This window comes from Fistularia commersonii, chromosome 11 (genome assembly GCF_037954325.1).
Source record: "Fistularia commersonii isolate RoL2024-O1a breed Wild chromosome 11, RoL_Fcom_v1.0, whole genome shotgun sequence".
NCBI classification, from domain to species: Eukaryota; Metazoa; Chordata; class Actinopteri; order Syngnathiformes; family Fistulariidae; genus Fistularia; species Fistularia commersonii.
In genome coordinates this window covers 9657861-9682565 of record NC_141294.1, presented here as the reverse complement: position 1 = coordinate 9682565, position 24705 = coordinate 9657861, and the positions used below count along the sequence as shown (strand labels likewise).

The 24705-nt window shown below is 38.8% G+C and overlaps 1 protein-coding gene across 2 annotated transcripts in view; it reads right to left on the bottom strand.

The window, feature by feature from the left end:
* grik2 (glutamate receptor, ionotropic, kainate 2) overlaps window positions 1–24154 on the bottom strand; it is a 206448-nt gene extending 182294 nt beyond the window's left edge. For both annotated transcript variants that reach the window (XM_086154890.1, XM_086154891.1), the window contains exon 1: window positions 23612–24154. In XM_086154890.1, the coding sequence (XP_086011016.1) occupies window positions 23612–23729 (118 nt within the window). In that variant the 5' untranslated portion in view covers window positions 23730–24154. The remainder of the gene's footprint in view (window positions 1–23611) is intronic.
* Window positions 24155–24705: the final 551 nt, after the last annotated feature.

Here is a 24705-nt window from a genome sequence, read left to right as displayed (position 1 = left end):
AAGCACTGAGAAAAGGGATGTGAGGGAAAATGAGAACGACGATCTAAAGATTGAGTTATATAGAGAAAAGAATAAAAACAAATAATTGATTTCCAAAACAACATAATTTGAAGCTGCAGGTCCATGTTAAGAAGATGTGTCAAAAGATACAGGGCTAGAACATATGCTGCCAAATATTCTAGAATGGTGAATGGTGAAAGTTTTGATGCTTTATCTGCTAGCTGAAAAACAAATGTATTATTCTGCCAATCATTGAGTTAAAATACTTGTGCAATAAATAGATATACATATATTTTAACAATTTGTGCCTTTCACTATATTTTATTTTTATTGTTTCTTTTAAATCTGTATTTTGTGATAGTTATTATTATTATTATTATTATTATTATTATTATTATTATTATTAACTAATTATAATTTTAATATTGGCATGTATTATTATTCACAATAAGTAATAATTGTATTATTATATCTAATAATAATAATACTAATTATTATTAGTAGTATTATTATATATCATCAATATTTGAGATATATATGTATATCGTAATTATTGTTATGATATGTATATATATATATAATTATTATTTTAGTTGTAATTATTATTATTATCATTATTATCATTATTATTATTATTATTATCATCAGTATTAATATTATTATTAGTAGTAGTAGTAGTAATAATGATAATAAGAAGAAGAAGAAGAAGAAGAAGAAGAAGAAGAAGAAGAAGAAGAAGAAGAAGAAGAAGAAGAAGAAGAAGAAGAAGAAGAAGAAGAAGAACAGCCTTCATCTTTGGTCAGATGTAGGTCCTCCTGAGAAATTAGTTTCTTTTATAGTGTGCAAGCTCTAGAGAAGGAATGCGGATCCCTGATCAAGAAGGAACTCAGAATAGACATTCCAGTCTGCAGCATTGATTCCAGCAAGATATTGGCTGGATGAAGAGCTTCTAATTTCCTAACTTACAAATATCACCTAAACAGAGTGCAGAAATGATATATCACATGAGTGGAGTCAGCTGTTGATTTTGTACAACAATGACGGTCGATTGCCGCTGGCATATCCTAAAAAGGGATTGGCATTTTGGCCGACATAGGCTCAGCTCATTAACTACGATCTTAACCAAGGCAATGGAGTTTGCAAGGTTTCAAAATTCCCTTCAGTCAACAAACCTCTACTTATAGTGATCTGGAGGGTGCCAAGGCATTCTTCATTGCAGCAGATGGGTGACTTACTTGACATTCATTGTATGACACATTCCAATATTGGTAATGTGGAAAAATTATAAGGTCATTTAAAATCCACAGCTCACGTAAAAATTGACACTTCTAAATTAATTTGGGTAAAAGTTAAGTGAAATCTCTACAATAGCATCAGCAAGAGTTAACAATAACCTCTACTGTACAGTAGACCAAAATCAAGACTAACTGACAGAATTTTGGTCTCAAAATCCTCTTATCACCATTCACAATCACATTTGGACAGTGATGAGACACATTCTCCTAATCCTAGTGCTTGTGTTGTTTTTTTCACCCAAAAACTGCAGCTATTACATTCTAACTATTCGAGTGAGAATATCACCTAAAGCTGCACTGGTGTTATAGACCTCTGACTGGCAGCCACACTGGCTACTCTCACAATCCTAGATGTAGATGTGTGATGAAAGTTTGGAGATCTAGAGACTTTCACCTAGTTCTCTGACCTCTGTCACATTTGACTCCCGGATCTATGTCACCTCTATTTGTAAGGCCCTTTGCTCTGCACCAGGGGAATTGTCTCACACTCTTCAATATGGGACACCTGTGGACACACAACAGCTATTTTCACCTCCAAATGAGGTAGAGAGCTGCTACAATTTCTCCCTGTGTTCTGCGAACGTAAACGTCCAAGCAGCCCCAATCACGTTGGCTCTAATGGCAATGTCTTAACTGGAAAGAATCAAATAAGCAGAGCTTATTAAATTCTCACTTTCCAATTTTGAATTAATCATTAAATGTCCATTTGTCCATGTGCCTCATTAATATGAGAGGATCCCATGGGTAGCAAACTGTAGCACTAAACTGCATGACTCATTGGCAGACATGGAGTAGAGGGCAAAGGTTCTTGCGCTCGGGTACAAAGCAAAGAGAAGCTACAACAAGACTTTAAATGGTATGGGCTTAATTTACATGTTGCAATATGATTAAATGAACAAAGAGCAGAAGGATGTGTATGTTAATATTAATAGATGTGTTAAGTCACCGGGTCAACTAATAATGAAGATGACTGATTTTCAGAGAAAACGTATCATTAGCTAGTAGACTGAAATCTATTAGCTTTTGTGCTAATCCTACTAGCGTTTGTGCTCCTTTTAAATTTGTTTTCTATTATTTAGCAGTTGCCCATTTGTATTATTTAGGGATTTTCAGATTTGAAAATAAGACAAAATCAAAAAGGAGTAAAAATCATATCTCAAGGGTTTCAATACACAAATGTAATCCAGACAGCAGTTTTACTCCAAACTAAACAGACAATTCCCCACTAACCTTTCTGCCCATGTTACAATACTGTGATATTCTTTTAGCGTAATAGAAGACTTGTGTGAAAGCAAGGGCAAGCTGACCTGTGGCTCTCTCCAGAGGCAGCCAGCACTTCGGCTGCTGTTGGTATCCTTAGTTTTCCCAAAGGGACAACACAAGAGATTATAAGCAGGACACAGAAAACTACACCGACAGCAGACAGTACGGGAAGCCGAGGAGCGCTGCATCATACAGCGCTGTGCCAATGGGCTTAGTCACAGACATATGTAAATGCTCACTCACCCGTAGTCACACTCTCGCTATTCAGCAGAAAAACAGACGTACAAACAAGACACTTAAACCCAACGACAGATACATGAGACATATGCACACATTCACGCATTTTCACACTGCTCTGCTTACAAGAACCCTCATGGAGGTGGAGTTTGTTTTTTTTTTTCACGTAATGTCTACTGATAGAATTTGGTTCTATGTTTATTAGTAGTATTATTAATACTGTTGGCATTTTGTGATGATAACTTTAGTTCATAAAAAAATGGAAAGAAGGAAGATTTACCGGCAGGTAAATAAACAGTAAACCTGGCCTTTATACAGTATAAAATGCGCTCTTTTGAACAAAAATAAAATCTGAAAATAAAAAAATAAAAAAATGAAAAATTGTTAAATACATTTCGTCTGTGGGAATTTCTCTCGATACAAATTAAGTCATTATCTGCTGCTCTTACACATAACCTTGTCAGATGTGGAATCACCCTTTTTTATCAAAATAATAGCTTTCCACACAGGGAATGGCTTGTCTCATTTGTGCGGAATAGCAATGACTTATAGTTTAATCACATCCAAAACAACACAACAGTGTTCCAACTCTCTAAAGGTCAGCATCGTAAACTGAAAAGCTCATATTTGTTAACACTTACATTAAACATGTCAACAGAATACTGTAAGTCTTGTTATAGGAAATGGAAGAGCAAATGTTATAAAAGAGAGAATAACAAACTGCAGCGGACATACAGTAATCTAAGCCATGTGGCGGCAGCTGTTATGACACCGGATGAATTATAGAGGGTTTGAAAGTATGGTGTGACAAAAATCATGGAATACATTGTCACTTCACATTAATGGAGACATTTTTTTCATATTGTGTCATGTTGCTTTGGTTTGCTTGTTTGTTTTTTGCATTTTTTGAAAGGAAAAGCAAAGGTAGAAACTATATCCTATTTTTCTGAGTGACTATTTGATGCAGAGAACAAAGGGAATAAATTTGGAAATACTAGCAATCACTTTGATGTTACACTTCGATAAAATGTTCAGATATTAACACAGTAACACAGTCAATTTACCATCACCCTGCTGTTGAGGAACACACAATACAGTAACAATGCAGTGCGCGCAAAATCCGCTTAACCAGCCCCGCTGGGTTTGGATTGTTTCCTGGCTGAAATGCCGTGCTCCACATACATCTTTTGTCTTCTTCACTTAGAATAACTTTTTTGGAATTGTTACAGTGAAACGCTGAGCCAAATAAACATTCTTCTCACACACTTTTGAATTGGAAATCACACAGGCAGGTGGCAAACAACACATTAGAATAGAAACGTGAACCTTTTTTTTCCCATGAGTTGATAGTAAAATAGTTGAATTGTTCTTCTTCTGGTCCGGAGCCTAATGTTTTTTTGTTGTTTTTTTTTGGAGAGGGGGTGATTTGTTTTTTTTCTGAATTAGCCACATAACTACAAAAGAAACTTTGTTTTACTTGTCTGCAAAGTAGTATAAAATACTCCGCTCACACACACATTATACAATGCAGTGAACATCATGTTTACATTACATTACATTGCATTTGGCAGACGCTTTTGTCCAAAGCAACTTACAATAGAGGACATAGGGACTGCAAATACACTTGCAAATACACGATGCACAGGAAAAATACAGAACAGTAAGCTTGGGTTAGTTACATTTTTTTTTTTTTTTGGCAAAGACATACACAAACATACACACACAGACACACACACACACACTAACTTGGTGCCTAACCTGATCTTGGGCATCAGCGCGGTAAAAAGTCCTGAAAGAGAAAAGTTTTTACCTGTTTCTTGAAGGTTGAGAGAGATGATGCTAGTCTTGTTGCTTCTGGAAGTTTGTTTCACCACTGAGGTAGTAGAACTGAGTACAGTTTTGCCTGAGATCGCTTAGAGCGAGCAAAAGGTACTGCTAGTAGGTTTGTATTAGAGGAACGCAGCTCTCTGCCGGGAGCATAAGGTCTTGTCATTTCGTTCAGACACATGTTTAGTGAAGAAATCCATGTACCTACATGGAGACAGCAGTTCCATCATCAGATCTCAAGTGCAACCACTAAAACATGTTTCAAATGTTTGTTTGTTTGTTTGTTTCCAGGAAAAGGAAGAAATGCATTTATTGTCACGCACAGTTATATATAGAGCACAACATCAGTAAGATTTGGCCGCTGCATTTAACCAACCGTGGATGAACCATGATCGAAGGTAGCAAAGCAAAAGCGCAAGGGAGCAGTTCTGGGTTCAGTGTCTTGCTCAACAACACTTCGACAGCCTAAAAGGAACCAGGAATCGAACCGGGAATGTTCAGTTCCAAGGATGGCTACCACAGCGCACACACAAAACAATGCATTGTTGTAGCATCCTGGTCAAGGACAACATGGGATTGGAGATAAAGCAATAGCTCAGAAAAGTATAATAGCTGAACTATAATAGCCAAATAGCTGAACAGTTATGATGTGTTATAGAACAAAATTGTCTTTTCCAGACATCCGTCATCAGTAGAATGGTAAGTATGTTGGTACCTTTTGCTGTTTAAATTTAAAAAAATGTATATGAAAATATTATTTATGTATAGAGCATATGAATGAGATGTGATCACAAAGGGTCTTCTTCAATCGCCTCACAGTATATTGTCTACTTTTTATATCTTCCATCACGTCGTGATTTTTTTCAATTCCTTTGATGGCATATAAATACAAGTAATAAACAGCACAGACACAAAGACATGCTTTCATGAATAAATATTCCAAGACATGCTTATAAAGACGTATTGCAAACCTTCTCAAGTATAAGTATAGTAAAAGTATTATACTGGCCAGAGTTTTCTGTGGAAACTTGTAAAGGAGCCCATTAATGACACTGCAGGTTTCAATCCATGTCCAGCTTTTTCAATAAAGGTAATTGTAGCCCTCTGTGAAATGGTTTGATTGCTTGTTAAACCAGCGCTTTCCATATACTTTACCACTGAACAACAGTACTAGACTCAAATCATTGATTACAAGCTTGCATATGCTAACATTAGTGTGACTTGTTTTTATATTCAGGAGTTAGTAAATACTGTATATCTCGCCTCTCGAAACTGCTGCGAAGTTCAAAGTTCTGAGCATAATGTAGGTGTCTTTGCAGGTCCATATAGATGCAAGGTGCAAATGACAACCTGCAAACTTGCTTGAGAATGAAACAAAGGGCATATGTAGCATTTAGGATATTGTAAAGCTCTTCAAGTGGCACTTGCCTTTTACCATTTTAAAGTTATCAGAAGGGAGTCGGGAAGGCTTTGCAGTGACGGTTGAGGAGCTGGAACTTCCATGAGAAAGTGTAACACAGTATGAATGTGTACAGCTGACATACATAGTAGAATTTAATTCAAAATGATTAATTCTTTGTGGGTTAGATTGAGCTATGGCTAAGAATATCCTCAAAGGTTAACATGGGAGGACATTTTTCTTTTTTTTTAAACTGTACTTAGAGCGGATATGAAGGGAATTGGTGTGAGAGGGGATGATACAAAGAATAGGGTTAGATGGAGAAGGTTGATTCACTGTGGCGACCCATGAAGGGAAAACCCGAAATGAGAAGACTTTGTAGTATCCCTTAAAAGGATTTAACAACACCTGTTACACCCCTTTAAATAAATAGTTTAAAAAAAAGAAAATGTTTTAATAGCTTGAAAAACTACATCATTTTTTTTTTTTTTTTTTAACAGTCCATCAAAAAAATTTCAAGAAGTTAGAAGCAGTTTCAGTACTGATTGGAAATAACCTATTACACAGAGATGAAGTGCAGAATCAAATAAAAAAAAAAATATTTATGTGCTTAGACTTGTGCTCTTGCAGGCGTACACACCAGATTTATTGTGGTGCATAGGGCTGTAAATTTTAAGCATAAATGTTTACGTCAATATAGCAGGTTATCCTGTACCTAAAAGCTGTTGTTGTTGTTCATCATATTTCATTCTGACTCAACTGCAATCACAATATGATCATTTTATCAGACTCAGAAAAATGCTGCAGCTCAGGACTCCATTAATGTCACACAGGTTGAAAATAAATAAAAATAAATAAATAAAACAGCATTTGCTCCTTTGTAAGATGTCAGAAATTATGAAATTGCTACCACTGTGTAAAACTGTCAGAAATGGGAAATTATATCTAAACCAAGCTATGCTTTGCTTTCATCATGCCAATGCTATGGACATTCCAAAGAATCATTGGTTTGTTTTTAGTTTCATACAAATTATTGAAAATGTGGGTTTTGAAGACCAAACACTAGGAATGTCATAAGATGCCATATTAATATATTAATGAAAGAGGTGTCACAGGCAAACACTGCTGAGTGTCCCAAAAGGCTCTACAGGTGATTTGGCAGCCAGCAAATATGAGTAAAACAAGTGTGAGAACCCTATCCCTGCTGTCATTTAGTCATGTTTAATTCAGGAGAAGCATCCTTTATTGATTTGCACGTTCATATTTTTCACCAAATTTTCCCCAACTGACCTGTATCCCATCTTTTCCTTGCCTCTGTCTCTCTTAATCTCTAAACACACATGCAAGGATGCACACAATATTTTCTTTGCAATGTCCCTCCTCCTCTTACCATCTCCCTTTCTCTTTCAATAGAGATTGCTGTCTAAAAGCAATGAGGCCTGACTGAGATGTCTTGGGAAATCAAAGCAACTCCCCTCACTCTGTACCAATATCAGCCTGCATGAAAACACACAAGGAAAACACACACATTTCGAAAACCGTTGCAAGCAATCAGTAGTTACAGTTCACTGATGGGGGTATTTGAGACGTGCAGATTTCCCCTCTGAATCAAAATAGACGGATCAAGATGGGGAAGCCTGGCAGAAGTCTTGTAAAATAAAAAAGGGGAGAATGGGACAAAACGAACCCATGCTCATGAAAGAAGTTTGTTAGAGCGAGGCGCAGAGCGAGCAGTGTTGCACGACGGACATGCACAAGCACTAGAAGATTTAAATGGGGAGAAAAAAAACTTAAGCCACTAATGGTTTTTATTGGGATACAGCAGAACTTCCAGAAAAAGCCTGAAGTGTCCTTTCTGCTCTCATCAGTACAGTATAGGAGCTTCCCAGCCAAGAGTGGTATTCACTATGCCTCGGTCTGAAAGCAGCTTAAAAAATGCCCATGCACTGTGCTCAGATGCTATGTAGCAAGAACCATCTGCTCTGAATATGCATGAAGAAGATACTGCATTCTCATTAAATAAAAAGTTCGAGCAACACAATGTAAAAACGCTGCCCACTCACTGATAATTATATTCTAAATATACAGTATATATTGTCCTTATTATACTATTGATTCAAAAATACATTCAGTAGAAGACCAACAATTTATGTATTTATTTTACAGAATAATGTTCACATTGATCCTCAGTGGGCTATTGTCTCTCAGTGTCTCTTTGTTCCTCAAGATGAAACAGTACAGCATTGACGGCCCTGCTCCCCTCACCCAGCAACACAGTGCGACATTGTGGTGTAAAGACACAGCAGCTGCACCGGAGAACAACAAAACTTGGGATTACTGAGTGATGCTCTTCATTGGACGGCATTGGTCAAGCAGAACTATGCATATTTGAATGTGTTCTATGATGGAGCAATGTGACAGAGCATCAGTTCAGATCAAGCTACTAGTGGTTTTACATTTACACCTGCCGCAAGAGCAACATTCCCTGGCCTTTCCTCCAATCTACACCAGCTCCCCATTGATCATGTAACATGCCATCTCACAATGGGGGGTGGGGGTAGGCCATAAAGCCCTCCAATTGAGAGTTGACATCAAAATACTGACAGTGAGTAATTCTTGTGTTCATCACGGATGGTGACATAAATTATAACATTTACTCTAAAACTCAATTTCATATGTCATATCAAATCAAATAGTATCTTAAAAATAGGTTGCAAATCTATGTTACTCTTTAAGGATTTCTTAACAGTTTCTAAACTTGACTTGTTTTGTGCAAGTAGAAGCAGCTACTTATGTGCAGCTACCGTCAAGTCAGTTTTCAGAGAGCCCTGGGATGAAGACGATCCAACGATTTCAAGACCAATCCAGAACTCCAACCTGGCAAGCTCTGCAGACTGGTTGTTATAATGGGCAATTTACATGATTTCTGCTTAATGAACTTGGATGATGGATACTTATTATAGATACAAAGCCACAGTAACACTTAATTTTTGTCCTTTTTTTAGGAATATTTGAGATGTGCGTATCCCTGATATCAATGTTTTTTTAAATAAAAATAAGACATCTGGTTATGACAGAAGTTCGGGTCGCTGTTTTGAGGCATTTATGTATCTTTGAATCATTTCATGCTTGTCTGATAAAGTCCTTGTATTTACCAGTACTGCAATGTGGTTTTTCTAGTTTCTTGTTTCTACCTCTGAATCAAAAAAACGAAAGAAAAAAAACGTTCTTAAACCAAAGCATGTTCCAAGATCTAAAATAGAGTGAATATGAGGTTTGACACCTTGCTTTTACTTTCAAAGACCAGTCTTTTCAGTCTGCTCTTGATTTTCTAGCAAGTGAAGGGTCCAATAAAAGGTGACTGAGTACTAGTCTTACAGAGTATCTGATCATATCTATTTTTAATACAAGTGTTGGTGTTAAAACAACAACCACAGGACTCTATTTTTGATACAAAGAACCAAATCTAAATATAATCATAAGAAATGTGTAAGGGAGCTAACCAGTAATGTATTGAATGAATTGTGGCAGACTATAAATACAGCACAATAAAGAGTTAGGACTATTAATTCCCCTGATTTGACTCAACTTTGGACTTACTTGTGATCCATAGAATAAAAGAAAGAGTATTTCCTACTATGTTTAAGTACCCTGCATCATACATCTACATCCAAGCGCACTATTAATTATTAACATGGGCATTGTCATTAGCATTACTTTCTTTTATAATGCATGTGTTATATTATATTGTCCTATGTTTATAGTCTTCATGCTCTGCTATTTTTCTTTCCAGCCCAAGCAGTTGAGGCAGATGGGCTCATATCCTGAGGCTAATTTTCCACAAGATTTCTTCTTGTCCTTTCTTTGGCACTGTTACTAAGTGATAGTTCATGGAGGGGTTATTGAGTTGGTGGAAATAATATTATGGATCCATTGTAGACCTTCATTATATTATAAGTGTCAAAGAACCAGATCTTGTTTGCTTTGTGCTGCCTGAAGCTACATGGGTAAGAATGGCAAACTGAAAATTTTGGCTTTGATTTCGGGTCGGTCTCTGCAACATCCAGGTTTGGTCGGCATTTCATGCATAGACGCAACACACCCCGCTGCTGAATTTCAAGACTGCAGTCTCAATTCAAATTGAAAGCTGTAAAAAAGTTGTGAAAAAGCCTGGATCCAGAACAAACAAAAAAGCATGTGTGGGCACAGTGCCTGTCCCTCATAATATGAATGACACCTCTAATCTAAGACCAAACTAATAAAAAAAATGGACCTGTCAATGACTGAGTCCATTACTGACATATAATACCAGCCCAAGAGACTGAGATCACATCATCCTCCATCTTAAACCGAATCTAAATGGTCTGAGATTTTAATATGACATTTCAGAGAATTGAATTTATGGGGTATCAGCAAAAATCCTGCCAACTGACAGGTAAGAGTAGTGAAGAGCAGAAAGGGGCCGTTGCTGATATTTATCCCGGTAGAACAGCATTCTGGCATTGATTTTCCAGCAGGAATATCATTGCACTCTCTTAAGGCAAGATATGGACTGGAGTCTACCTTCCCCTCAGCAAGATCATTCTAATTCATAACTCCCTCCAAATGAGTTATTGACTCAGAATCTTCCTTGGCATTCTCAATCAGAGGCTTTTACTTACTGTATACACGCAGTGTTGGTATCTGGATACCTGGCTGCCAGGAAAAATGAGACATCAGTAAGACTCCAAACAAACACGGGTCTTCAAAGAACAGTAGCATCTATATCTCTCTATTCAGGATGGGTAGCTTGGCAGGAAATATTCCTTTGCAAAATTCTATTGGTTACAATAGTTATTCACTCATTCATTCGATCATTCCCTATAACCCTCATCTAGTGACGTGCGGTGAGGTTCATGGCTGGTGAGGCACTGACGTCATCAGTCAGATTTACAAACAAATGAACCCTACGGAGTAGCTTATTCACCATTTTATTGACAGCAGTTAACGTGTTTTGTTTAAAATACCGTATCAACATTCTTACATATACAAAGTGTAGCATAGAAAAAAAGCACAAAAAAACGTTATTATCTCTTACCTTTACTTATAAATGAAGTCCATGCGGCGCTGAGCGGTTTTCCTTTACCTTAGCATTGTGGATGCTGATGTTGAGTCTCTGCTGTTCATTTAAAGGCAAAGCTATCCTGGACTTCCCGAATGTTTTTAGCGCGATTTGACTTTGAATGTGAGTGGCCGACCGCTCATGTTTGATTGTCAGAAGTTGAGAAAAGAATGCAGGAAAAGCAGAAAAGGCGCTTTCTAACTGGACATCCAAAAAGCCAGCCTGTCTGTGTGTACCGCTCCGTTTGAAAAGACCGAGTCTTCCGTCTCGTAGTCTGAAGCTAATCCGTTAGCGCCGGCGTCGATCTTCCCTCACTTATTATCTCCTGCTTCAACTGAAAGTCCAGTTTAGAAAATTCTCTCAGTTTAGCTATGTAATCCTCCATACCTGGATGGCTGCACTTCACTTGCTTACTGTTTACAGTGGCTTGCTATTGCAAATTCTATCGTTCTTCAGTCGGGTAGTAAAAAGGCTCCCTGGGATCACCAGTGCCCCCTACCATGAGGCCCCGTCACTGCGTGCCTCACTTAGTGTGTCTTCGCTGCCGCTTTACGATCGCTCGGCACGAGAAACACGTTACAGTTGTTGATGAAAAAAATATACACATCAGCTAAAGTACGGACATTTAGTTCATATATTAGAGCTTGAAGTGTTTGAAAATTTTAATAGTGACATCCACAGAGACAGCAATACGGTCTCAGCCGCATAGCATGTCAGCACAGTTATTGCGCAATTCATAGCGGGGCTCCACTGGCTGCCGTGTCACAGCATGGCTCTTCTTCATACTTAAACGCTAAATGTGATTTTTTTTTTTCAGCAATTTTGAAAAAAACGACTGAAAATGGTGAAGTTAGGTGGAAAATAACTTTATAGTACAAATCACTGAATAAATAGAGCCATTCAAATTATTTCTTCATTTTACTTTTTTTTCTTTCCATGATGCCAGGTGAGGCCCGGCCTCTCCTGCCTCTACTGACTGCACGTCATTGCCCTCATCCTTACAGTTGCGAGGGTCAGCGGTCACAGTGTGAGAGGCAGGGTTCAACCTGGACTAGTGGCCATGCAATCACGGGGCTTGTATAATACCTATGCTGATATTGAATTTGAGGTTTCTCGTTTGTATGTTTGCAATATCCTTCCACCCAAACCTTACATACCACACACATTTCTTCCTGATAAATGTCAAAAAATAAAACCCCAGGTTTGATTGTTTGTTTTAGTAATTGATATATAAATTGCAGCATCATTCTGATGGTGAAAAATGAGATCAAGAATAAAAGCAGAGCCATTCAAATGATTGATTTGATTCAATTAAACACTGAAGAGAAATATCAGACAGGGGGTCATAGTGGGTGCAACAATGTATTTTTTTAGATAAATGCTCAATGTCTCGCTTATGCCAGACCTTGGGTGCATGATGATACACACCGTCAAAATTTAAGTCACCTCTGTGCCGCCTCATAGCCTGAATGAAACCTGAAGATAGCTATCTAACAGGGGCCAGGGTAAATCTCATAATTAATAGTGACGGTTGTGTAGGACAAGCCTCAAGGATAGAAAAGTCAGAACAGACAGCGTGCATGAGACTTCCTGGGTCATATTACTTTCACACTGATGCAGGGATCGGATCTGTTCACTGATGTCCTGGGTGTGTTTGAGAGGGACATCACAGTAGGTCACCTCCAGCTCCACTTGAGTCAGCATCTGAGATCCAAAGAACCATATCCATGATCATCTTTGTGGATTTATTTGGCCAAACCTAGTCAAGCAGAGGTTTTCCATTCAGAGCCAAGTGGGTGCTGGAAATAATCTTTTTGACTTATCATTTCATGCAGCGTTTTAAACGTCTTCACACATGGCAGTACAGTGAGGAGGAGAGGCGAACGGCATCGTGCCTCTCACAGCAGTGAGGCAGTGAGACAGAGAGAGAGAGAGAGAGAGAGAGAGAGAGAGAGGGAGGCAGAGCTCCCAAAGCCAGCCATATCAGAAAAAACACACACTGTGCACGAGGGCTTAGCACCTCGCCACCGCTCACCAGCTTCCGCTGTCTTTTGTTCCCCTCAAATGTGAAATGATATATATATTTTATCCATGTAACTGATTTTGCCAGCCAGAGATAGTTTCACATTTCTATAAACTAGCTATGAGTGAAATATGAATATTTTAAGCAGCTTAGCACTGATTTAAATATATTTACCAGCAGTATGTTGGCTGTGGGCCAAGGCACAGTGTAATGCTCACAAAGCCCCAACTGCTAAACTCAATTTAAGGAAGCTGATAAGTCAGAGCTAAGTAATTAAAGCACAATATTTAATGTTTCTCTTGCGTTTTAAACACTGCCATGAGAAAAAGATGAGTAAACATATATATATACCTGAGAGAATATGCCAGAAAATCAGTAACAAGCACTGGCCCGTCAGGATGTCTCATTCTTCTAGATACCCTGTATCCGTGAATATTTGAATATTATATATGTACAGCAATAATCATGTTTATTTGAACACTGTGAGACTCCAGTTCGAGCATTAGAGGGTTGGTGAAGTTGGAACTGATAGTTCTCATTTTACTTTGTTTTATATGGATGGTGTGAAGTTTAAAAGAAAAGGTCGGTGGAGTAATGGGTAACAGTCTTGAGCTAATTCTCATTTTACAGATATCTATCCATCGTCTGCCGCTTATCCTGCGCTCGGGGTCGCGGGGGAGCCGATCCCAGCTATCATTGGGAGAGAGGCGGGGTACACCCATATGTTTGTATGATATGTGCATTTAAAATGTGAACCCACTGAGGCAGAAAAAAGATACTGTATAGGTAGCTAGATTAAAATTACTAATTGCAATTACTGCTTTACTAATTATTTCATAACTAAAATTAACAGAGGAGCAATTTTACTCACCCAATACATGATACTCTTGAATAGTCAGTATACAACTGATACATACAACTGATGTCGATTTGGTGTCAGGCAGATGTTACATTTTGTCAAAAAAGGGTATTGAAACATTACACGGATCCGTCAAACTCCAGTGACAGAGAGAAAACAAAGTGTTTATTAGCATGAAAATACATTATAAGACTGTTAATTACATGAAATATGACATGTGAAAGAATGGGAACTGGTCTATTGATGGGACCTTCCAGGGATTTGTTTCATCAGTTCCCTCCTATGTGTTGAAACTGAGCAGATAGCAGAGTGATATTAAAATTTTAACCAGGTAGGAGTTATAAAATTAAGTTTCAAATAAAATAAACACAACACTAACAAGTTGCTTTAATTGCAAAAGAGAGCAATGTTAAACTGCACTTTAATCAGGCTGGCAAACAACAAGCAATGAACAACCTTTAGCCTTATAAAGAGGAGCACTGCAATCTACATCTGTTTAAATAAGGTCCATAAAGCTGGACTCCTCGGAAGCAGATAATCATAAATTGAAGGAACAAGTAGAGGGGAAGTGCTGCCACAGTGGAACGTGCACTCTGCTGCCAAGGGCATAAAAAGAGTCACAGACACATCATATGCTTGAGTTATCCTCAATGAAGGATGATACAATGAATGTTAGCATTCTGTGAAACCGCTCAACTTATTTCCGACTCAGAAAACCTGCCCACCGGCTGCAAACAGTTCCCCAAAGGCTGAAAAAATATATACTCGCTACTTCTCACATTAAGCTCTCTGTAATTCCCCCATCATGTATTTTGTCTGACAAGCAGTTCGTGCACCGTGTCCACCGAGCCTTTTTTGCAGGAGGAAATAGTTCTGTCACTGTTCTCATAGCTATGAAATATCATGGACCATCGACGACAAGAATGGCTATAGTAGCACCATCAAGTTCCTGCTTGACAGAATATTTGTGTGAATTTATCGAAAGAGAGCAATCACAAAGTACTCCTAGACTATCTATTTTACAGGAAGGACAAAAAAGGAATTATCTCAATTTAAAGTATTACTATTCTGGACTCGGCATCCCTCATGACAATTTTCAAGTACAGTCTCTGTTTGCTATGATTTCAAGGTTTTCATAGATACAGTTTCCCTCTTTCTCAAAAGTAATAATTAGGTCATAAATCCAAATAAATCACAGTTAAAAATAAGTCAAAAAAATAAAGAGATAAATTAAATAAATTGATGAACAAACAATGTATACAATTACTTAATCCATTAAGTAGTAGTGTATCCTGGACTTTAAAAACATGGTCAATCATATGCCATAGATATTATCATCAGATATTATAGGTTCTCTAGAAACTGTTGGTGATGTAAATGACCCTTTTGAGGTTCTATCCACTTCCCTCTCCGGTTTAGGGTTTTTCTGTTTCTACACATGATGTTTAACTCAAAGAAACAGATGGCAAGTCAGTTGTATCCTTTGAATTTACACTCTACAGAGACAGAAATTCACTTTGGTCACTCCATGAATTCTACTGCTGGGGTTGGCAGGACAGATTGTCAACTCGGCACAAAAGATATCTCAGGGTAAACAGAAACCTTCAACTGATGCATTTAATATCTGCTAGCAGGGGGACAAAACCCATTTCCAATGATAATTTGTTATCAAGAACCACTAGGTTCCATAACTCAGTAAAACGGTGATCTACTAGGTCCTGCATAGACATTTTCAGGTCTTACACCCCTGTAAACAGAAAAACAACATCATCTCTGACTTCAAAACCATTACCTTCTGTTGCCAAATGATTCAGTGTGTTAAAGTGTTGCTGGGGGAGAGGTGGTCTACAAGAAAGAAAGGACTCAAACATACCAGTGTCAAAGTTGGTTTTTCCACAGCTATACTCAGCAGTTGAAAGCACCGGCAAGAAAAGCAAGCCAAGTAGCGCTATTTGAATAAAGATATGTAAGAAGTTCAGATTGACTTTGAAAGAAACGATCATTATGCACAAACATCCTCCGGAAAGTAATAGCAATAGTTACCAATATAAAAGAAAATCATCCTCAGATAAAGAAAACAGAATGATTCCATGCATTATTATAACCTTTCCTCCCTTTTTAAGCTTAAAATGGTGCATTTCTGTTTGCTCAACCTGCATGTGTTTTGTTTGTTTTTTTTTTTTTTATTCTGTATGTATTCAGATGAATGAAGTGCCCAGACTGACTTTGGAGCAGAGGCACATTATCCCTCCAACATCTCTCATAATGGTACATAAAACCAGCAGGTGAATGTTGTGGCAACAGATAAATCTTTTTATTGATGTCCTCTCAGTGATGTTCAATAGGCTTTTTTCCCCACTTGCTGTTAATTGAGTTGCACTTGAATGCTATGATGGTCACATAGCATATTTTGAGTGACACACCTCTCTTGCAGAGCACTCACCGGTGGAGGAAGTGCTGATGGCAGAGTATATAAAATACATTTGCACTGCTGAGAGGCATAATGAATACAAAGGCACCTGGAGGGTAACAGCAGTGATTTTCAGTCTAAATATATCAAAGTCCTGTGCTCAGCATTATTGTTTTTGTATAGCACTTATAATATAACGGATAATGTATATAACACATATAATGGAAAGTGAGAGGAGATTGTTTCTGATATGGTGGCTACAAAAAAAGGAAGTGTTCATTGACAATGATCTCAAGGTACAGTTTGAGCTTGGAAGTTTTCTGTAAACAAATACATAAATAAAAACTCCAATAAATGAGAAACAGCCAGAGATATTTTGTCTTGAAAATATTTGAGTGGAGTATTTATCTCTTCTCGTTTCTATGTTTGTGAAAATGGGCTGGAATTTATGTGGAAATTGCATTAACAAGAATGCAATTTGCAGCTCAAATGTTTTGTTTTCCATTCTTTCACTATCCACATCAGCATAAAAATATCTGTCCCCTATTGAAATGCAGAAGAATGACTGCCTTTTTTAACGGGACCTCCTATTCAAAGTATATTCCGTTTATCACGGCTCCATCAAATCAGACTAGTTGCTCATGATTGGGGTCGAATATAGTTCAGCTGGTCTTCTTTAATTGAAATGACAACTTTGTCTCAATCGCTGCATAACCTTGACCGTTTATACTTCCGATTCAGCTTTCAAATGAAAGTAAGGAAGAAGTCGAGTGGGTAAACATAACTGGAAGCTCAGCCATTTGACTGTGTCCACTATGTCAGCTGAATGCTGACTGGAGCATCAGATTCAGACAGGGTGCTCCAGCATGAATATGATGGTGAGATTATGAACAATGAGAGAGAGGGGTACTTGAATGTGACAGCTCCCGCTCCAACTGTAGAGTTCACTTGAAATACTGAAAATAATTACACCCCACGACCAAAAAACTTGGTGTCCATCTGCTCAATCTTCTTGTGAAAGCAAAAGCTGTATGGATTATTTTACAGCAGTAAATGATATAAGATTATAAGGATAAAATCTCACAAGGTAGTGGTCTGATAACCCTGAAAATGTTATCAATCCAACAAAGTTCTTCTTCTGCTTAAAACTATATATCTTTCCCCACTTATTTAGGTACCAGATAGTCATTTTTTTCTTCCTTTGAAGACCAACCCATTGAAACTAAACAGCCATCACTTCCACAGTAATTCTACTGAAAAAATCATATTCCTCCATAAAAGAGCACAAATGAATTGAATTCAGAGAAATTCATAATTTCAATGTTCTTTTTTATTTGGCTCATAAAAGACATTTTGGATTGTTTTTTTTGAGTTTTCATCGTGTCTTGCTATTTGATTCCTTTTATTGTCTAGTAATCTCTTACAATTTGTGAGAAAAAAACCTCTTGATAATTGTATTGTTTGACAGAAACAAAATTTCTATTAAGGCACTAAAGTAACCACTATTGTCTATTGCTGAACACTACAGAGATTATATTTGGGGGTTATGTGTATATATCTGTACATATATATATATATATTTATATATATATATACACAGATATACACACACACACACACACACACACACACACACACACATATATATGTATATATATATATGTACCTGTATATATAGATATCCACACATATATATATACATATATGTATACTATATATATATGCATATACGCATATATATGTGTGTATATATTGTAGTAAGTTACGAATGCTTGGTTTCTGTGTGATTTTGGGGTTGCTGGGAATTAGGTGGCAGTGGTTTGGGGTGCAAGGAATTCTTTTTTTTTTCACCTGGAATTGGCCGGGAATAGAGTTGTATTGCAGGTCTTGTGTGGCATGGCTTTTGACAACAACAGCTACTGCCTATTAAACGGACGTTCTACCGTCACTCGAGTGTTTCCCTGACTAAAACTTTACAATATATATATATATGGATTCCCCCAGTCACACACACAATGGATGGAGAATAGCTATGCAAGGCGCTAGTGCAGACCATAGGGAGCAACTGGTGATTCAGTGTCTTTCCCAAGGAACCTTTGGCGTGCATACAGGAGTCTTCAGGAATTGAACTACAGCCCTCAGATTGGAAAAACGCCTCCTCTACCAACTGCACCACATGATCATATGTGGTGTCATTTTTGCCCCTCACTTCCAGCTCTTTCTCTTCCTTTCATCTTGGATTCACATTCTGTATTCATAGGGAATTAAAGATGTATCATATACTCTAACCAGGAGATAATTAACAGACAAAGAGAAAAAATAGGGACCCTGTTACACCCTATATTCTGCAAACGGAAAAGAGCACCATTAGTTCTTTTACATTTCATTTAGACTCTGATCAGAAGGTGAGGAGTCAGGTTTCTGACAAATGGACGGATTGTTTCTAGGTGACAAGATTGCTCTGACCGAGAAAAAAAAAAAGAAAAAAGCATTTTCTTCCTTCCTGCTAATGTAGTTCCACCCTCTTGATCAGTGTGGGCTGAGAGAATGCCTTGTGAATCAGGATAAATAAAAGTTCCTTGTTTTACAGTATTGTTATTTCTAAAGCCACTGTCACACCAAGGCCCAAGCGGGGGGCATCTGTCTGTACTGAAGAGGGAAAACACGTTGGAAGTCATTCTTTTGTTACTGCTATTATCTGCTACTGCCAGGCATTGATGCTACCTTTTACTTGACTTGTAGGACGCGGTCTTGGGAATAAAGAAACCAACATCTTGCTCTCTGAATATATCCCCATAGCGGACAATCGTTGTGTTCTGTAATTCCAGTTCTATTGTGAAGGGAACATTTTCTTTTCTTTCCACAAACAGTTACATCGTTCCCACTTTTACAGTCTTAAATTCATAATCTTCCACTTTATCAATGGTATCTCACTGCTTACTCTGTCCTCTGCACTGTCAGTCTCAGACATTCATCTATAAATTTGAATAAAGGGACTCTATTATTTGCGTTTTCAAGCACTGATTCAGAGCAGCAAAAGACCTTGGGGGGGAACGGAGCGAACCTCCACCAGCAGTGAACTACTGAGGGCCAGTGTTGCCCTTGACTTAGCAAAAAGATTGCACTTAAATTATCATGAGACATAAGCTGATGGTCAGCGTGCTTATGAGGAAATAGCTGTTCATATCAGACTGTGGATATGGTCTTGATCCATCATCCACAAAAGGGAAAATGGAGGAGGTCAGACCAGAGGCCACAGGAGCGTTTGCTGAGAATTTACCAGCCTTTGTCTCAGGGTTTCGTATTATAACTGCTTCTCACATAGAATCTGTCAGCTTAATAGTTGCAAAATTGTCTTTTCATCAACAATTTGTGGTACAGTCAAATTGAGAATGACCAGGTAAGGCTTCTGTATTGTTTTCTTAATACAGATAGCAATGCATCACCATGTGTGTTTTATTTTCTTTCTTATCCAATTATAGATTAATCAGGGAAAAGCAAAGTCAAGCATCAAGATTACATGGCTCTTTGACAGAAATCCACCATAGATGCATGACATGACACTTGGATCTGTGGCAAATCACATCTACCTCATGGTTTAACTCCCTGATTTAATTAGGATTGTTACAGCATGTGACTGTTAATAAAATGAGTGATAAAACAAGATGAATAATGGTGACATGCAGCAGAATAATATAAAAAAAACGTCCAAACCATCCATCTGCAAGATTAAGATATTACAGATCTTAACAGAAATCCTGGCATTCAGCCGGTGAACTGATTAAGATCCAGTCACCACCCTGAAATGCAAAGCTCAAAGAAGCCTGAAACATGGTGATTCTAATGAAATGATTACTCCAGTCAATAGTTACTCAATCGCAAAACACAAAGTAGGTTAATTGAAGACACTTAACCGAGATTGGAGAATGGGAAATTGAATGTTTATATGTCTCCATATGTGGCCCTGTGACTGACCCGCAACCAATCCAGGGTGAAGAACGCCTCTCAGCCAATAATCACTGGGACCGGCTCCAGCCCCGCCATGACCCTCAGTGCAGGATAAGCGGCACACGATGGATGCAGGGCCTATTTGGGTCTATATGCTATAATGCATCATACATAGTTTTCTTGTTTTGAGTTGTTTCCGTCGCACAGTTACCAAGGGAACGCTGTTATACATTGAATGCAATACTTTGCACTGAGGGTAATTTTATCAATGGGTTTCTCCCCTCAGTTCCAAGCCATATTGATAAATGGTGATGATTGGATAAAATAACATAACACCATATCACTGCTACATGCTCCAATCTTAAACAAACCGTCATAAAACAAACTATGCGCATCCTAAGCCCTGATTCTAGGTGCAAGCTTAAACTCGATATGTGAGTTTGTCAAAATATTTCCAAAAATAAAAAAAAATACTCGTGTTGGACTTTAAGCAAATGCTGCAGATGTTATCTGGTTTGTGACCTCAAACCACTGTTTTTGTCCATCAGAACAAGGAGGAGGTGACTATGTAAAATAACTACGCTATCTTATTCTCTGAGCAATGCTGTGATTATCAACTTCCGTTTCAGATCAAACTCAGAGTCTTGTAAGATGGATCATGGTGCGATATCGGCTGTCTAAACACCCTCTGTTTTCTCCAAGGCACATTATTTACAATTCATCAGTCAAGCGGAGGTGGGAGACAAATGTTGAGCACCTGAACGATAATGTCAACTTTTCAATTGAGCATTTGACGGACCAGACTCTCAAAAAGAAGAGGGGGAGTTTTTCTTCCAATTTCTACCTGCAACATATAGCAATCTAACTCATTACAATGTGACCTTCAAAAAAAAAAAAACCTGACCATCAGCGAACGCAACACATTCGATCTTGGCTCTGCAGGGATCGCGGAGACCTAAAACGCCAGTCTAAATCAATGCATTTATAGATCTCTCATGCAAGGAAGAAAATCTTACACTCAACCAGATTTCCACCATTATTATTTGAGATGTCATACCACGAATAGACTCGATATCTAATTTGAACCAGCTCTTGGCACAAATTCCTCTTATTACTTTGATTTGACATTTGCACAACTTTACAATTATACCTCTACCTGCAATTTGACCTTGAAAACATACAGGACATATCAGAGAACCCGGCAGAAGAGTGTTTAAGAGCTCACGTGTCACAAGGTTTGTTCTTCTAGTTCAGAATTTTAATATTCAATATTCAGGCTTGCGCTATAGATTGATAGATAGACAGATATATAGAGATAGATGTGTAGTTTGATGTCTGACGGTTCTTTTTTCAATCTTTGGTTCAAATACAAGTTTACTCTGTAGTAAAAAAGCATTTTAAAGAGCAAAAAAAATAAAGAGAGATAAGTATTTTTGAGGCACAAATGTCCATCCATCCATTAGGGTCACAGGGTCATCGGGCGAGAGGCGGGGTAACACCTTGGACCGATCGCCAGTCAATTGCAGGGCCACGATGCTCGGATGTTTTGAAGCCAATTCTGGTCTAATAATAACCAGAGATAAGAGTTTAACTTAAGGAGAAAACCAAAACCTTCTGATGTCCTGTGTACGATAGCCAGACCATTTGCATGTTCAAATTCACATGTTTAAGAAAATGTTTAATGAAGAACAAACAGTTGGCATTTTGAATATGGGGATTAATAAAATATTGATATACTCTATAACTTTACTCTCTGCAAAAGCCATGACTGGTACAAACTATAATTGGTATCAGGTTATTCTGTATGCTCTTTGCTCAGTGGAAGGTATCTTTAATATATTGCTTACCTTTAATAATTTCTAAGCCCTTTGGTCATATATTAGTCAGAACTGTATATTCCACTGAGCCACTTTTCACTAGCGAGCTAGGCCTGTTGAGCTCTCTGAAAAAAGGGAAGCATGGCTACTGAAAAACAGACATTAAAAGGCTACTCATCACTGGGATTTCTTCTCTGCACCGACGTGGCTCCGTAGGCACTGAGTCAAGTCTGAAAAAATAACCCTGATTCTGATGGCATCAGGGCTTGATGATGTCATAAGGGAATCTGAAAACACCACCAGTAAATAAATCCACCGAGCCGCTAATACGCCTCTAATAGATGTTTCAGTGACTACGATTCCACTTTGTCATATTCCATTACCGACTGACACCCTTAAAAACATTAAAAGCCTGCAGACGGCTGTTCAACTGATCCATCAATACACAAGTGGCTTTTTAAAAGCGTGCTGGCAAAGGAAGAGAGAAGGAATAAATATTAGTAATCAAAGGCAGGTTGTCCGACAGGTTCTGAGTGTTAAACCCCAGCCTGGGCTGTATGTTCCGAGTCCACCGCTCTTGCCAAAAACAGCCTAATTTAACTGATGAGCATTGGAGGACTGCGATGATAGACCGGGATGGATGTGAGCACGAGTTATTTCTGTCTGCACGCAGAGCTTTCTTCGTCACACACACTCTTCCATCAGCAGAAAAATCAATGTGGACTTCATCAAGTTAAGAACAAGGGATGTCCCTGTAGTTTATTGTCTAATGTACAGAAAAGTTCAAGAAAACACTCCTTTGCAAGTTTACATCAGGAGATGGAATGAAAATTTCTTTATTTAAAAAAAACAAAAAACAAAACTAGCCCCTCACAGTCTGCCAAATCCCTTGGACTACAGAAGTCAGTGAACTTAACCTTTTCAACTCTTCTGACAGCTCAGTTTAAAGTCCAAACTTTGCTGCAAAGGGGTGCAGAACGTCTCACACATTCACGGTAATAGTAGGAGGTCCCCGACAGGACAATGGCATTTTTTGAGCGATTAGATCAGTACTCTCAGCGATAGATTTGTGGTAAAAACCAACTCTAATCTCAACTCTCATTCATCTCCTCCATGCACACGCGTAGAAAGAGTTACCAGTCTAACAGCTCTGGAAAGAGCAACAAGTTATAGACTTCCCTTCGACTCTTGCTGTTTCCCAGCCCACTGTGTTGTCAGATTTGTACTGATATTAGATATTATATTACACTTCTGAGCCAACGACAGTGATGCCGCTTCCAAGAAGCCTCGTCACAGTGTGAGAACGCACTCCCGAAAAGCAACTTTCCCACAAGTGGGGAGAGAGTGGAAAAATACGCAGCGTGAGCATCACTCAAACTTTTTTCCCAGCAACATGAGGAAAGGCTGGGGTTAGAAAAAAAAAATGTCTTACCGAATCTCAAGACGTGCGGCATCCCATGAGAATATCCCACACAGTGTAATACCAGCAGAAGGAGCCTGACGATCCACCTGAATCTTGCCTTAAATCTCAGGAGGGAGGTGTTCTTCATGGTGCTTGGGTGGTGCACAGGATTGTTAATCCCTGAATTGGTAGATTTCCCAGATTATTTCGTCTTAATCTCTTGTCACTCCTGGAATGCGAATTGCGAGATCACGGTGTGATCACCACCAGCGGCTCGGGTGACGGTTCCCCCACATCCATTTGGCAGAGAAAAAAAAAATTAAAAAAAATTAAAAAAAAAAAAAGAAAAGCGGAGGGGGAGTGGGTTGGGGGTGGGAGGGTGAAAGAAAGAAAAAGAAAAAAGAGTGAGGATAAAAAAAATTAAAAAAAAAGAACCGCGTGTCCTGCTCACTGCGCCAAGGCGAAACAGCCCTCCGACTCTAATGGGAAAGATGGTGGTGGAGGCGGCGGCGGCGGCGGCGGCGGAGGGGCGTCCATGTTAGGCAGGGCAGAGTTTGAAGAGATCCATCTGCTGAAACACACGGGGCAGAGATTTGGGGGCGGGAAGTAGGAGGAGGAGGAGGAGAGTGTGTTAGATCCAGCGAAAAAACCGAGTGAGACCGTGACAAAAGCGGACAGAAGAACCAGGGCTCCTCCCGCCGCACTGCCGCACCGCCACTGACGTCGGGCCAGAAGCCCCGGTAACGGCGGAGACGCACGGCAAGGGATGGGACTCGTTGCGTGGACAAAGGTCGCTTCCCCTGCCGCTCTTGCTGACACCAGCGACCACGCTTCAACCCCTGCGATCTATATCTCCTGTCGATATGGTTATCCGCCGCACCCCCCCCCCGAAACCCCCTCTCTTCCCCCCCCCCAGGTGCCGTGAATCAGAGCCTCTCAATGGATTTGGCGCGTCTCCGATCGGAGTCACTCGAACACGGACACGCGTGTGGCAAACCTGTCAGTGCGCGTTCGCCGTAATGGATAGGGGAAGCACAATCCATTTCAGCAGTTTTTTTTTTTTTTGTTATTTTTTTTTGGTTGCAATCACGGAAACTGCGGATCCGATTTAAAACATGAAAATG